The following is a 17102-nucleotide window of genomic DNA, read 5'->3' on the forward strand; positions in this document are numbered from 1 at the left end:
CTGTGTGTCTGTTTCTCTGCCTACCTTGCAGTCCACAGTAGACCGGTCTGTGTGTCTGTTTCTCTGCCTACCCTGCAGTCCACAGTAGCCCTGTCTGTGTGTCTGTTTCTCTGCCTACCCTGCAGTCCACAGTAGCCCTGTCTGTGTGTCTGTTTCTCTATCTGCATGTCTGTTTCTCTGCCTACCCTGCAGTCCACAGTAGACCGGTCTGTGTGTCTGTTTCTCTGCCTACCCTGCAGTCCACAGTAGCCCTGTCTGTGTGTCTGTTTCTCTGCCTACCCTGCAGTCCACAGTAGACCTGTCTGTGTCTGTTTCTCTTCTTACCCTGCAGTCCACAGCAGACATGCCTGTGTGTCTGTTTTTCTGCCTACCCTGCAGTCCACAGTAGACCTGTCTGTGTGTCTGTTTCTCTGCCTACCCTGCAGTACACAGTAGACCTGTCTGTATGTCTGTTTCTCTGGCTACCCTGCAGTCCACAGTAGATCTGTCTGTGTGTCTGTTTCTCTGCCACCCCTGCAGTCCACAGTATATCTGTCTGTGTGTCTGTTTCTCTGCCTCCCCTGCAGTCCACAGTAGATCTGTCTGTGTGTCTGTTTCTCTGCCTACCCTGCAGTCCACAGTAGCCCTGTCTGTGTGTATGTTTCTCTGGCTACCCTGCAGTCCACAGTAGATCTGTCTGTCTGTGTGTCTGTTTCTCTGCCTATCCTGCAGTCCACAGCAGACCTGTCTGTGTGTCTGTTTCTCTGCCTACCCTGCAGTCCACAGTAGACCTGTCTGTGACTGTTTCTCTGCTTACCCTGCAGTCCACAGCAGACATGCCTGTGTGTCTGTTTTTCTGCCTACCCTGCAGTCCACAGTAGACCTGTCTGTATGTCTGTTTCTCTGCCTACCCTGCAGTCCACAGTAGATCTGTCTGTGTGTCTGTTTCTCTGTCTCCCCTGCAGTCCACAGTAGCCCTGTCTGTGTGTATGTTTCTCTGGCTACCCTGCAGTCCACAGTAGATATGTCTGTGTGTCTGTTTCTCTGCCTACCCTGCAGTCCACAGTAGCCCTGTCTGTGTGTATGTTTCTCTGGCTACCCTGCAGTCCACAGTAGACCTGTCTGTGTGTCTGTTTCTCTATCTGCGTGTCTGTTTCTCTGCCTACCCTGCAGTCTACAGTAGATCTGTCTGTGTGTCTGTTTCTCTGCCTTCCCTGCAATCCACAGCAGATCTGTCTGTGTGTCTGTTTCTCTGCCGACCCTGCAGTCCACAGTAGCCCTGTCTGTGTGTCTGTTTCTCTGCCTACCCTGCAGTCCACAGTAGACCTGTCCGTGTGTCTGTTTCTCTGCCTACCCTGCAGTCCACAGTAGACCTGTCTGTGTGTATGTTTCTCTATCTGTGTGTCTCTCTGCCTTCCCTGCAGTGCACAGTAGACCTGTCTGTGTGTCTGTTTCTCTGCCTACCCTGCAGTCCACAGTAGCCCTGTCTGTGTGTCTGTTTCTCTGCCTACCATGCAGTCCACAGTAGCCCTGTCTGTGTGTCTGTTTCTCTGCCTACCCTGCAGTCCACAGTAGACCTGTCTGTGTCTGTTTCTCTGCTTACCCTGCAGTCCACAGCAGACATGCCTGTGTGTCTGTTTTTCTGCCTACCCTGCAGTCCACAGTAGACCTGTCTGTGTGTCTGTTTCTATGCCTACCCTGCAGTACACAGTAGACCTGTCTGTATGTCTGTTTCTCTGGCTACCCTGCAGTCCACAGTAGATCTGTCTGTGTGTCTGTTTCTCTGCCACCCCTGCATTCCACAGTATATCTGTCTGTGTGTCTGTTTCTCTGCCTCACCTGCAGTCCACAGTAGATCTGTCTGTGTGTCTGTTTCTCTGCCTACCATGCAGTCCACAGTAGCCCTGTCTGTGTGTATGTTTCTCTGGCTACCCTGCAGTCCACAGTAGATCTGTCTGTGTGTCTGTTTCTCTGCCTATCCTGCAGTCCACAGTAGATCTGTCTGTGTGTCTGTTTCTCTGCCTACCCTGCAGTCCACAGTAGATCTGTCTGTGTGTCTGTTTCTCTGCCTACCTTGCAGTCCACAGTAGACCGGTCTGTGTGTCTGTTTCTCTGCCTACCCTGCAGTCCACAGTAGCCCTGTCTGTGTGTCTGTTTCTCTGCCTACCCTGCAGTCCACAGTAGCCCTGTCTGTGTGTCTGTTTCTCTATCTGCATGTCTGTTTCTCTGCCTACCCTGCAGTCCACAGTAGACCGGTCTGTGTGTCTGTTTCTCTGCCTACCCTGCAGTCCACAGTAGCCCTATCTGTGTGTCTGTTTCTCTGCCTACCATGCAGTCCACAGTAGCCCTGTCTGTGTGTCTGTTTCTCTGCCTACCCTGCAGTCCACAGCAGATCTGTCTGTGTGTCTGTTTCTCTGCCTACCCTGCAGTCCACAGTAGACCTGTCTGTGTCTGTTTCTCTGCTTACCCTGCAGTCCACAGCAGACAAGCCTGTGTGTCTGTTTTTCTGCCTACCCTGCAGTCCACAGTAGACCTGTCTGTGTGTCTGTTTCTCTGCCTACCCTGCAGTACACAGTAGACCTGTCTGTATGTCTGTTTCTCTGGCTACCCTGCAGTCCACAGTAGATCTGTCTGTGTGTCTGTTTCTCTGCCACCCCTGCAGTCCACAGTATATCTGTCTGTGTGTCTGTTTCTCTGCCTCCCCTGCAGTCCACAGTAGATCTGTCTGTGTGTCTGTTTCTCTGCCTACCACGCAGTCCACAGTAGCCCTGTCTGTGTGTATGTTTCTCTGGCTACCCTGCAGTCCACAGTAGATCTATCTGCGTGTCTGTTTCTCTGCCTACCCTGCGGTCTACAGTAGATCTGTCTGTGTGTCTGTTTCTCTGCCTTCCCTGCAATCCACAGCAGATCTGTCTGTTTCTCTGCCTACCCTGCAGTCCACAGTAGATCTGTCTGTGTGTCTGTTTCTCTGCAGACCCTGCAGTCCACAGTAGCCCTGTCTATGTGTCTGTTTCTCTGCCTACCCTGCAGTCCACAGTAGACCTGTCTGTATGTCTGTTTCTCTGCCTACCCTGCAGTCCACAGTAGATCTGTCTGTGTGTCTGTTTCTCTATCTGCATGTCTGTTTCTCTGCCTTCCCTGCAGTCTACAGTAGATCTGTCTGTTTCTCTGCCGAACCTGCAGTCCACAGTAGCTCTGTCTGTGTGTCTGTTTCTCTGCCTACCCTGCAGTCCACAGTAGACCTGTCTGCGTGTCTGTTTCTCTGCCTACCCTGCAGTCCACAGTAGATCTGTCTGTGTGTCTGTTTCTCTGCCTACCCTGCAGGCCACAGCAGACCTGTCTGCGTGTCTGTTTCTCTGCCTACCCTGCAGTCCACAGTAGACCTGTCTGTGTGTCTGTTTCTCTGCCTACCCTGCAGTCCACAGTAGATCTGTCTGTGTGTCTGTTTCTCTATCTGCGTGTCTGTTTCTCTGCCTTCCCTGCAGTCTACAGTAGATCTGTCTGTGTGTCTGTTTCTCTGGCGAACCTGCAGTCCACAGTAGCTCTGTCTGTGTGTCTGCTTCTCTGCCAACCCTGCAGTCCACAGTAGATCTGTCTGTGTGTCTGTTTCTCTGCCTACCCTGCAGTCCACAGTAGCCCTATCTGTGTGTCTGTTTCTCTGCCTACCCTGCAGTCCATAGTAGACCTGTCTGGTGTCTGTTTCTCTATCTGTGTGTCTGTTTCTCTGCCTACCCTGCAGTCCACAGCAGACCTGTCTGTGTGTCTGTTTCTCTGCCTACCCTGCAGTCCACAGTAGCCCTGTCTGTGTGTCTGTTTCTCTGCCTATCCTGCAGTCCACAGCAGACCTGTCTGCGTGTCTGTTTCTCTGCCTACCCTGCAGACCACAGTAGCCCTATCTGTGTGTCTGTTTCTCTGCCTACCCTGCGGTCCACAGTAGCCTTGCCTGTGTCTGTTTCTCTGCCTACCCTGCTGTCCACAGCAGATCTGTCTGTGTGTCTGTTTCTCTGCCTACCCAGCAGTCCACAGTAGACCTGTCTGTGTGTCTGTTTCTCTGCCTACCCTGCAGTCCACAGTAGACCTGTCTGTGTGTCTGTTTCTCTATCTGTGTGTCTGTTTCTCTGCCTACCCTACAGTCTACGGTAGATCTGTCTGTGTGTCTGTTTCTCTGCCTACCCTGCAGTCCACAGTAGATCTGTCTGTGTGTCTGTTTCTCTGCCTACCCTGCAGTCCACAGTAGCCTTGCCTGTGTCTGTTTCTCTGCTGACCCTGCAGTCCACAGTAGCCCTGTCTGCGTGTCTGTTTCTCTGCCTACCCTGCAGTCCACAGTAGCCCTATCTGTGTGTCTGTTTCTCTGCCTACCCTGCTGTCCACAGCAGATCTGTCTGTGTGTCTGTTTCTCTGCCTACCCTGCAGTCCACAGTAGACCTGTCTGTGTGTCTGTTTCTCTGCCTACCCTGCAGTCCACAGTAGACCTGTCTGTGTGTCTGTTTCTCTGCCTACCCTGCAGTCCACAGTAGATCTGTCTGTGTGTCTGTTTCTCTGCCTACCCTGCAGTCCACAGTAGATCTGTCTGTGTGTCTGTTTCTCTATCTGTGTGTCTGTTTCTCTGCCTACCCTGCGGTCCACAGTAGACCTGTCTGTGTGTCTGTTTCTCTTCCTACCCTGCAGTCCACAGTAGATCTGTCTGTGTGTCTGTTTCTCTGCCTACCCTGCAGTCCACAGTAGATCTGTCTGTGTGTCTGTTTCTCTCGCTACCCTGCAGTCCACAGTAGACCTATCTGTGGGTCTGTTTCTCTTCCTACCCTGCAGTCCACAGTAGATCTGTCTGTGTGTCTGTTTCTCTGCCTACCCTGCAGTCCACAGTAGACCTATCTGTGGGTCTGTTTCTCTATCTGCGTGTCTGTTTCTCTGCCTTCCCTGCAGTCTACAGTAGATCTGTCTGTGTGTCTGTTTCTCTGGCGAACCTGCAGTCCACAGTAGCTCTGTCTGTGTGTCTGTTTCTCTGCCAACCCTGCAGTCCACAGTAGATCTGTCTGTGTGTCTGTTTCTCTGCCTACCCTGCAGTCCACAGTAGCCCTATCTGTGTGTCTGTTTCTCTGCCTACCCTGCAGTCCATAGTAGACCTGTCTGGTGTCTGTTTCTCTATCTGTGGGTCTGTTTCTCTGCCTACCCTGCAGTCCACAGCAGACCTGTCTGTGTGTCTGTTTCTCTGCCTACCCTGCAGTCCACAGTAGCCCTGTCTGTGTGTCTGTTTCTCTGCCTATCCTGCAGTCCACAGCAGACCTGTCTGCGTGTCTGTTTCTTTGCCTACCCTGCAGTCCACAGTAGCCCTATCTGTGTGTCTGTTTCTCTGCCTACCCTGCAGTCCACAGTAGCCCTGTCTGTTTGTCTGTTTCTCTGCCTACCCTGCAGTCCACAGCAGACACGTCTGTGTGTCTGTTTCTCTGCCTACCCTGCAGACCACAGTAGCCCTATCTGTGTGTCTGTTTCTCTGCCTACCCTGCGGTCCACAGTAGCCTTGCCTGTGTCTGTTTCTCTGCCTACCCTGCTGTCCACAGCAGATCTGTCTGTTTGTCTGTTTCTCTGCCTACCCAGCAGTCCACAGTAGACCTGTCTGTGTGTCTGTTTCTCTGCCTACCCTGCAGTGCACAGTAGACCTGTCTGTGTGTCTGTTTCTCTATCTGTGTGTCTGTTTCTCTGCCTACCCTACAGTCTACGGTAGATCTGTCTGTGTGTCTGTTTCTCTGCCTACCCTGCAGTCCACAGTAGATCTGTCTGTGTGTCTGTTTCTCTGCCTACCCTGCAGTCCACAGTAGCCTTGCCTGTGTCTGTTTCTCTGCTGACCCTGCAGTCCACAGTAGCCCTGTCTGCGTGTCTGTTTCTCTGCCTACCCTGCAGTCCACAGTAGCCCTATCTGTGTGTCTGTTTCTCTGCCTACCCTGCTGTCCACAGCAGATCTGTCTGTGTGTCTGTTTCTCTGCCTACCCTGCAGTCCACAGTAGACCTGTCTGTGTGTCTGTTTCTCTGCCTACCCTGCAGTCCACAGTAGACCTGTCTGTGTGTCTGTTTCTCTGCCTACCCTGCAGTCCACAGTAGACCTGTCTGTGTGTCTGTTTCTCTATCTGTGTGTCTGTTTCTCTGCCTACCCTGCGGTCCACAGTAGACCTGTCTGTGTGTCTGTTTCTCTGCCTACCCTGCAGTCCACAGTAGATCTGTCTGTGTGTCTGTTTCTCTCGCTACCCTGCAGTCCACAGTAGACCTATCTGTGGGTCTGTTTCTCTTCCTACCCTGCAGTCCACAGTAGATCTGTCTGTTTCTCTGCCTACCCTGCAGTCCACAGTAGACCTATCTGTGGGTCTGTTTCTCTATCTGTGTGTCTGTTTCTCTGCCTACCCTGCAGTCCACAGTAGATCTGTCTGTGTGTCTGTTTCTCAGCCTACCCTGCAGTCCACAGTAGCCCTATCTGTGTGTCTGTGTGCGTTGAGTGTGTTTGCTTCCCCTGACAAAGTGATCCGTATGTGTCTATATGGAGGCAGAGTGGTTCTGACTACTCCATCACTGTACATGTATGGGTGGGTGTGAGGTAGAACTATATCCAATGTATTTCCAATGTGAAACGTTTGCCATGTGTTCATGTATGCTAACATTACAGGGTGTGGTGAAGTAAATATGTGTGTCTTTTCAAGCTGTGAATCTAAAACCTCTGTGTCTCTGTTTTGTACCTATCCTTCACTTTTGCTCATTAACATAGCAGACTTCGTCAGTAGGTCTGTGTGTTCATGCACGCTCCACTACTCTATACTGATCCTATATGAGTGTCCTGATCTTGTTGGCTTCAGTTGGGAGCTTTGAGTTGAAGTTACACCAAGGCACAGATCTAGGATCAGCTTAACCTCCCCCAAGTCTTCATCCTCAACCATCTTATTCCCGGGGGGTTTCTCTGTGGCAACTCTGTCTGTCTGTCTGTCTGTGTGTCTGTGTGTCTGTGTTACTCACGGGAGGGGTGGCGCACTAGAAAAGGGAGGAGTCCACCCGGCTCCCTGGTAATTATAGAAGGGGGGCAAGGCCCCTCGCTGAGACCCCGTGGCCGGCTGTCTACGTGCCTGATGGGAAGTGAAGGGGTCCTCGCTCTCACTGTCCGAATCTTCATACTCCTCGGAATCACTGTCGCCCGTCGGAGAGAGGGGAGAGGAGAACTCATGAGAACAACAATTAGGGGTTTTGGTATATAACAAAGTATTAAAACACTTTTGTTATTGACCAAATACTTATTTTCCACCATAATTTGCAATTAAATTCATTCAAAATCCTACAATGTGATTTTCTGGATTTTTTTTCTCATTTTGTCCATCATAGTTGAAGTGTACCTATGATGAAAATTACAGGCCTCTCATATTTTTAAGTAGGAGAACTTGCACAATTGGTGGCTGACTAAATACTTTTTTTCTGCTGAGCATGTTCAGAGGAAATGTTAAACTATGATGTAGAAAATTTCAGCAACAACATTATGACATCAATGACATATCTCGTTCTCTATCTCTCTCACACACACACAGACACACACAGACACACACACCTGGGGAAGCTTCTCCAGGCGCCGGGCAGGGAACAGAGGATGGCAGTGAAGGCCAGAGCCGAAAGGAAAGAGTAGAGGGAGAGGTAGAGCAATCCCTCCATCCCGTCAGAGCACAGGCCTTTCAAAGAGTCAATATAATCCTAAGAAACAGAGACAGAAAGAGCAAAAAGACTGGAGAAAACAGCAAGAACACAACAGACCATTACACCCCATGTTAAACACCAGGCCTACCTTGTTGAGACCTCGACAGTGGAGTAGCGCCACCAGCTGGTGAAAGTTGCCCTCTGTGGCATTGTGAATCTGCTGAACCTCCCTGAGTGACTTCTATAACAACAATAGGTAAGGATAATATCACACTTAGTTTCATAAACTGTGTTTTATGTATTTGGCAGCCATTTTGTGTCATGGGTTGCACCCTGGCCCAGTGTGACGTACCTCTGCCTTGGGGACCTGTGGGAGAGCATTCCGGTCCAGGCTGGATAGGTGTGTGTGGATGCTGGAAAGGGCCCTCTGTGACTGGGTCAGCAGCTGCAGACAACAGGTCATTGAAAATATTGCTTAGCTAAGCATCATCATCATGCTAACACTGTATAATCTATAAACATCCTGATACCTATCAGATAATACAAGTTTACTTACTGTCCTATATCAGTGCCACCAGGGTTGGAATTACAGAGCTGCCCAGAAATAATACAAACCCCCATATATTTACATTGGTCCCGCCCACTAATTTCAGGGCACTCAGAAGAGTCCATGTGTTATTGAAACCCTGATCCCCTAACACCACTATGTGAGACACAGCATCTACAGAGAACAGTTACTACCTGCTGGAAAGGGCTGTTCATACGTCTGCTGCAGGTCAGGTAATAATCCAACACGTCTGGATAGGACAGAGGACAGCAGCAGACCACCAATCAGCAATGAATAAAGTGTGTCAGGGCATTTCAGAATCAAAATGAATGGCTATATGAATGAAATGATCAGAGACTCTGTTAGTGTGCAGCGATGCACTACTGTACCTGAGCTGGTCCCAGAGTTGAAGTGGGTGGAGTTGAGCACAAAGGTGTTAGGATCTGTACAGAAGTCACTGACAGCCTGGAGATGCAGAGTGAGGTAGAGGGGGAAGAGAAGAAGAGAGGGATATAGAAAGAAAGACATAGAAAGAGAGAGAGGTAGAGAGGTGAAGGGGGAGAGAAATTGAGGGAGAGATCACAAGGGAAAAGTTAACAGAGACACACTGACTGACTGACACACGTCTCTCCTCAGATATCGGACTGCAGCACTTGACCCACTGCCTGTTCTATTGATTTACTGAGTGGATCACATGCTGCAAAGATCTACTGAACCTTTACATGGTGAATAGATATACTGTCCCTCTCCATGTTGTATAGACATACTGTCCCTCTTCATACTGTATAGACCTACTGTCCCTCTCCATACTGTATAGACCTACTGTCCTCTCCATACTGTATAGACCTACTGTCCCTCTCCATACTGTAAAGACCAACTGTCCCTCTCCATACTGTATAGACCTACTGTCTCTCTCCATGTTGTATAGACCTACTGTCCCTCTCCATGTTGTATAGACCTACTGTCCCTCTCCATGTTGTATAGACATACTGTCCCTCTCCATGTTGTATAGACATACTGTCCTCTCAATGTTATATAGACCTACTGTCCCTCGCCATGTTGTATAGACCTACTGTCCCTCTCCATGTTGTATAGACCTACTGTCGCTCTCCATACTGTATAGACCTACTGTCCCTCTCCATACTGTACAGACCTACTGTCCCTCTCCATACTGTATAGACCTACTGTCCCTCTCCATACTGTACAGACCTACTGTCCCTCTCCATACTGTATAGACCTACTGTCCCTCTCCATGTTGTATAGACCTACTGTCCCTCTCCATACTGTATAGACCTACTGACCCTCTCCATACTGTATAGACCTACTGACCCTCTCCATACTGTATAGACATACTGTCCCTCTCCATACTGTATAGACATATTGTCCCTCTCCATACTGTATAGACATACTGTCCCTATCCATGTTGTATAGACCTACTGTCCTCTCCATGTTGTATAGACCTACTGTCCCTCTCCATGTTGTATAGAACTACTGTCCCTCTCCATGTTGTATAGACCTACTGTCGCTCTCCATACTGTATAGACCTACTGTACATCTCCATACTGTACAGACCTACTGTCCCTCTCCATACTGTATAGACCTACTGTCCCTCTCCATACTGTATAGACCTACTGTCCCTCTCCATACTGTATAGACCTACTGTCCCTCTCCATACTGTATAGAACCTACTGTCCCTCTCCATGTTGTATAGACCTACTGTCCCTCTCCATACTGTATAGACCTACTGTCCCTCTCCATGTTGTATAGAAATACTGTCCCTCTCCATGTTGTATAGAAATACTGTCCCTCTCCATGTTGTATAGACCTACTGTCCTCTCCATGTTGTATAGACCTACTGTCCCTCTCCATAATGTAAAGACCAACTGTCCCTCTCCATGTTGTATAGACCTACTGTCCCTCTCCATGTTGTATAGACCTACTGTCCCTCTCCATACTGTATAGACCTACTGTCCCTCTCCATACTGTATAGACATACTGTCCCTCTCCATGTTGTATAGACCTACTGTCCCTCTCCATGTTGTATAGACCTACTGTCCCTCTCCATGTTCTATAGACCTACTGTCCCTCTCCATGTTCTATAGACCTACTGTCCCTCTCCATGTTCTATAGACCTACTGTCCCTCTCCATACTGTATAGACCTACTGTCCCTCTCCATACTGTATAGACCTACTGTCCCTCTCCATACTGTATAGACCTACTGTCCCTCTCCATGTTCTATAGACCTACTGTCCCTCTCCATACTGTATAGACCTACTGTCTCTCTCCATGTTGTATAGACCTACCTTCTCTCTCCATGTTGTATAGACCTACTGTCACTCTCCATGTTGTATAGACCTACTGTCCCTCTCCATGTTGTATAGAAATACTGTCCCTCTCCATGCTGTATAGACCAACTGTCCCCCTCCATGCTGTATAGACCAACTGTCCCTCTCCATACTGTATAGACCTACTATCACTCTCCATACTGTATAGACCTACTGTCCCTCTCCATACTGTATAGACCTACTGTCCCTCTCCATACTGTATAGATCTACTGTCCCTCTCCATCTGTATAGACCTACTGTCCCTCTCCATACTGTATAGACCTACTGTCCCTCTCCATACTGTATAGATCTGTCCCTCTCCATACTGTATAGATCTGTCCCTCTCCATACTGTATAGAAATACTGTCCCTCTCCATGTTGTATAGACATACTGTCCCTTTCCATGTTGTATAGACCTACTGTCCCTCTCCATGTTGTATAGACCTACTGTCCCTCTCCATGTTGTATACCCCTACTGTCCCTCTCCATGTTGTATACCCCTACTGTCCCTCTCCATGTTGTATAGACCTACTGTCCCTCTCCATGTTGTATAGATCTACTGTCCCTCTCCATACTGTATAGATCTGTCCCTCTCCATACTGTATAGATCTGTCCCTCTCCATACTGTATAGATCTGTCCCTCTCCATACTGTATAGATCTGTCCCTCTCCATGTTGTATACACCTGTCCCTCTCCATGTTGTATACACCTGTCCCTCTCCATGTTGTATAGACCTACTGTCCCTCTCCATACTGTATAGATATACTGTCCCTCTCCATACTGTATAGATCTACTGTCCCTCACCATACTGAAATGATCTGTCCCTCTCCATGTTGTATAGATCTACTGTCCCTCTCCATACTGTATAGATCTACTGTCCTTCTCCATACTGTATAGATCTAATGTCCTTCTCCTTACTGTATAGATCGACTGTCCCTCTCCATACTGTATAGATCTACTGTCCCTCTCCATACTTTATAGACCTACTGTCCCTCTCCATACTTTATAGACCTACTGTCCCTCTCCATGTTGTATAGATCTACTGTCCCTCTCCATACTGTATAGACCTACTGTCCCTCTCCATACTGTATAGACCTACAGTCCCTCTCCATACTGTATAGACCTACTGTCCCTCACCATGCTGTATAGACCTACTGTCCCTCTCCATGCTGTATAGACCTACTGTCCCTCTCCATGATGTTTAGACCTACTGTCCCTCTCCATACTGTATAGACCTACTGTCCCTCTCCATACTGTATAGACCTACTGTCCATCTCCATGATGTATAGACCTACTGTCCCTCTACATACTGTATAGACCTACTGTCCCTCTCCATGATGTATAGACCTACTGTAACTCTACACGTTGTATAGACCTACTGTCCCTCTCAACACTGTATAGACCTACTGTCCCTCTCCATACTGTATAGACCTACTGTCCCTCTCCATGATGTATAGACCTACTGTAACTCTACACGTTGTATAGACCTACTGTCCCTCTCCATACTGTATAGACCTACTGTCCCTCTCCATACTGTATAGACCTACTGTCCCTCTCCATGATGTATAGACCTACTCTCCCTCTACATACTGTATAGACCTACTGTCCCTCTCCATGATGTATAGACCTACTGTCCCTCTCCATAATGTATAGACCTACTGTCACTCTCCATGATGTATAGACCTACTGTCCCTCTCCATACTGTATAGACCTACTGTCCCTCTCTATGATGTATAGACCTACTGTCCCTCTCCATACTGTATAGACCTACTGTCCCTCTACATGTTGTATAGACCTACTGTCCCTCTCCATGTGGTATAGACCTACTGTCCCTCTCCATACTGTATAGACCTACTGTCCCTCTCCATACTGTACAGACCTACTGTCCCTCTCCATACTGTATAGACCTACTGTCCCTCTCCATACTGTATAGACCTACTGTCCCTCTCCATGTTGTATAGACCTACTGTCCTCTCCATGTTGTATAGACCTACTGTCCCTCTCCATACTGTAAAGACCAACTGTCCCTCTCCATACTGTATAGACCTACTGTCCCTCTCCATGTTGTATAGACATACTGTCCCTCTTCATACTGTATAGACCTACTGTCCCTCTCCATACTGTATAGACCTACTGTCCTCTCCATACTGTATAGACCTACTGTCCCTCTCCATACTGTAAAGACCAACTGTCCCTCTCCATACTGTATAGACCTACTGTCTCTCTCCATGTTGTATAGACCTACTGTCCCTCTCCATGTTGTATAGACCTACTGTCCCTCTCCATGTTGTATAGACATACTGTCCCTCTCCATGTTGTATAGACATACTGTCCTCTCAATGTTGTATAGACCTACTGTCCCTCGCCATGTTGTATAGACCTACTGTCCCTCTCCATGTTGTATAGACCTACTGTCGCTCTCCATACTGTATAGACCTACTGTCCCTCTCCATACTGTACAGACCTACTGTCCCTCTCCATACTGTATAGACCTACTGTCCCTCTCCATGTTGTATAGACCTACTGTCCCTCTCCATACTGTATAGACCTACTGACCCTCTCCATACTGTATAGACCTACTGACCCTCTCCATACTGTATAGACATACTGTCCCTCTCCATACTGTATAGACATATTGTCCCTCTCCATACTGTATAGACATACTGTCCCTATCCATGTTGTATAGACCTACTGTCCTCTCCATGTTGTATAGACCTACTGTCCCTCTCCATGTTGTATAGAACTACTGTCCCTCTCCATGTTGTATAGACCTACTGTCGCTCTCCATACTGTATAGACCTACTGTACATCTCCATACTGTACAGACCTACTGTCCCTCTCCATACTGTATAGACCTACTGTCCCTCTCCATACTGTATAGACCTACTGTCCCTCTCCATACTGTATAGAACCTACTGTCCCTCTCCATGTTGTATAGACCTACTGTCCCTCTCCATACTGTATAGACCTACTGTCCCTCTCCATGTTGTATAGAAATACTGTCCCTCTCCATGTTGTATAGAAATACTGTCCCTCTCCATGTTGTATAGACCTACTGTCCTCTCCATGTTGTATAGACCTACTGTCCCTCTCCATAATGTAAAGACCAACTGTCCCTCTCCATGTTGTATAGATCTACTGTCCCTCTCCATGTTGTATAGACCTACTGTCCCTCTCCATACTGTATAGACCTACTGTCCCTCTCCATGTTGTATAGACCTACTGTCCCTCTCCATGTTGTATAGACCTACTGTCCCTCTCCATACTGTATAGACATACTGTCCCTCTCCATAATGTAAAGACCAACTGTCCTTCTCCATACTGTATAGACCTACTGTCTCTCTCCATGTTGTATAGACCTACTGTCCCTCTCCATGTTGTATAGACCTACTGTCCGTCTCCATACTGTATAGACCTACTGTCCCTCTCCATACTGTATAGACATACTGTCGCTCTCCATGTTGTATAGACCTACTGTCCCTCTCCATGTTGTATAGACCTACTGTCCCTCTCCATGTTCTATAGACCTACTGTCCCTCTCCATGTTCTATAGACCTACTGTCCCTCTCCATACTGTATAGACCTACTGTCCCTCTCCATACTGTATAGACCTACTGTCCCTCTCCATACTGTATAGACCTACTGTCCCTCTCCATGTTGTATAGACCTACTGTCCCTCTCCATACTGTATAGACCTACTGTCTCTCTCCATGTTGTATAGACCTACCTTCTCTCTCCATGTTGTATAGACCTACTGTCACTCTCCATGTTGTATAGACCTACTGTCCCTCTCCATGTTGTATAGAAATACTGTCCCTCTCCATGCTGTATAGACCAACTGTCCCCCTCCATGCTGTATAGACCAACTGTCCCTCTCCATACTGTATAGACCTACTATCACTCTCCATACTGTATAGACCTACTGTCCCTCTCCATACTGTATAGACCTACTGTCCCTCTCCATACTGTATAGATCTACTGTCCCTCTCCATCTGTATAGACCTACTGTCCCTCTCCATACTGTATAGACCTACTGTCCCTCTCCATACTGTATAGATCTGTCCCTCTCCATACTGTATAGATCTGTCCCTCTCCATACTGTATAGACATACTGTCCCTCTCCATGTTGTATAGACATACTGTCCCTTTCCATGTTGTATAGACCTACTGTCCCTCTCCATGTTGTATAGACCTACTGTCCCTCTCCATGTTGTATACCCCTACTGTCCCTCTCCATGTTGTATACCCCTACTGTCCCTCTCCATGTTGTATAGACCTACTGTCCCTCTCCATGTTGTATAGATCTACTGTCCCTCTCCATACTGTATAGATCTGTCCCTCTCCATACTGTATAGATCTGTCCCTCTCCATACTGTATAGATCTGTCCCTCTCCATACTGTATAGATCTGTCCCTCTCCATGTTGTATACACCTGTCCCTCTCCATGTTGTATACACCTGTCCCTCTCCATGTTGTATAGACCTACTGTCCCTCTCCATACTGTATAGATATACTGTCCCTCTCCATACTGTATAGATCTACTGTCCCTCACCATACTGAAATGATCTGTCCCTCTCCATGTTGTATAGATCTACTGTCCCTCTCCATACTGTATAGATCTACTGTCCTTCTCCATACTGTATAGATCTAATGTCCTTCTCCTTACTGTATAGATCGACTGTCCCTCTCCATACTGTATAGATCTACTGTCCCTCTCCATACTTTATAGACCTACTGTCCCTCTCCATACTTTATAGACCTACTGTCCCTCTCCATGTTGTATAGATCTACTGTCCCTCTCCATACTGTATAGACCTACTGTCCCTCTCCATACTGTATAGACCTACAGTCCCTCTCCATACTGTATAGACCTACTGTCCCTCACCATGCTGTATAGACCTACTGTCCCTCTCCATGCTGTATAGACCTACTGTCCCTCTCCATGATGTTTAGACCTACTGTCCCTCTCCATACTGTATAGACCTACTGTCCCTCTCCATACTGTATAGACCTACTGTCCATCTCCATGATGTATAGACCTACTGTCCCTCTACATACTGTATAGACCTACTGTCCCTCTCCATGATGTATAGACCTACTGTAACTCTACACGTTGTATAGACCTACTGTCCCTCTCAACACTGTATAGACCTACTGTCCCTCTCCATACTGTATAGACCTACTGTCCCTCTCCATGATGTATAGACCTACTGTAACTCTACACGTTGTATAGACCTACTGTCCCTCTCCATACTGTATAGACCTACTGTCCCTCTCCATACTGTATAGACCTACTGTCCCTCTCCATGATGTATAGACCTACTCTCCCTCTACATACTGTATAGACCTACTGTCCCTCTCCATGATGTATAGACCTACTGTCCCTCTCCATAATGTATAGACCTACTGTCACTCTCCATGATGTATAGACCTACTGTCCCTCTCCATACTGTATAGACCTACTGTCCCTCTCTATGATGTATAGACCTACTGTCCCTCTCCATACTGTATAGACCTACTGTCCCTCTACATGTTGTATAGACCTACTGTCCCTCTCCATGTTGTATAGACCTACTGTCCCTCTCCATACTGTATAGACCTACTGTCCCTCTCCATACTGTACAGACCTACTGTCCCTCTCCATACTGTATAGACCTACTGTCCCTCTCCATACTGTATAGACCTACTGTCCCTCTCCATGTTGTATAGACCTACTGTCCTCTCCATGTTGTATAGACCTACTGTCCCTCTCCATACTGTAAAGACCAACTGTCCCTCTCCATACTGTATAGACCTACTGTCCCTCTCCATGTTGTATAGACATACTGTCCCTCTTCATACTGTATAGACCTACTGTCCCTCTCCATACTGTATAGACCTACTGTCCTCTCCATACTGTATAGACCTACTGTCCCTCTCCATACTGTAAAGACCAACTGTCCCTCTCCATACTGTATAGACCTACTGTCTCTCTCCATGTTGTATAGACCTACTGTCCCTCTCCATGTTGTATAGACCTACTGTCCCTCTCCATGTTGTATAGACATACTGTCCCTCTCCATGTTGTATAGACATACTGTCCTCTCAATGTTGTATAGACCTACTGTCCCTCGCCATGTTGTATAGACCTACTGTCCCTCTCCATGTTGTATAGACCTACTGTCGCTCTCCATACTGTATAGACCTACTGTCCCTCTCCATACTGTACAGACCTACTGTCCCTCTCCATACTGTATAGACCTACTGTCCCTCTCCATGTTGTATAGACCTACTGTCCCTCTCCATACTGTATAGACCTACTGACCCTCTCCATACTGTATAGACCTACTGACCCTCTCCATACTGTATAGACATACTGTCCCTCTCCATACTGTATAGACATATTGTCCCTCTCCATACTGTATAGACATACTGTCCCTATCCATGTTGTATAGACCTACTGTCCTCTCCATGTTGTATAGACCTACTGTCCCTCTCCATGTTGTATAGAACTACTGTCCCTCTCCATGTTGTATAGACCTACTGTCGCTCTCCATACTGTATAGACCTACTGTACATCTCCATACTGTACAGACCTACTGTCCCTCTCCAT

At 47.7% G+C, this 17102-nt stretch overlaps 1 protein-coding gene across 6 annotated transcripts in view; it reads right to left on the minus strand.

Annotated features, from left to right (window-relative positions):
* The window catches only part of LOC135520646 (protein tweety homolog 1-like), a 100163-nt gene that overhangs the window by 54227 nt on the left and 28834 nt on the right, over positions 1-17102 (minus strand). For 3 of the 6 annotated variants that reach the window (XM_064946354.1, XM_064946353.1, XM_064946352.1), the window contains exons 8-13: positions 8575-8650; positions 8380-8435; positions 7991-8083; positions 7787-7879; positions 7556-7695; positions 6976-7143 (exon numbers count right to left, since the gene is read on the minus strand). In XM_064946354.1, the coding sequence (XP_064802426.1) occupies positions 6976-7143; positions 7556-7695; positions 7787-7879; positions 7991-8083; positions 8380-8435; positions 8575-8650 (626 nt within the window). The remainder of the gene's footprint in view (positions 1-6975; positions 7144-7555; positions 7696-7786; positions 7880-7990; positions 8084-8379; positions 8436-8574; positions 8651-17102) is intronic. The other 3 variants (XM_064946355.1, XM_064946356.1, XM_064946357.1) reach the window with 1 other exon arrangement.

This window comes from Oncorhynchus masou, chromosome 29 (genome assembly GCF_036934945.1).
Source record: "Oncorhynchus masou masou isolate Uvic2021 chromosome 29, UVic_Omas_1.1, whole genome shotgun sequence".
Classification (NCBI taxonomy): Eukaryota; Metazoa; Chordata; class Actinopteri; order Salmoniformes; family Salmonidae; genus Oncorhynchus; species Oncorhynchus masou.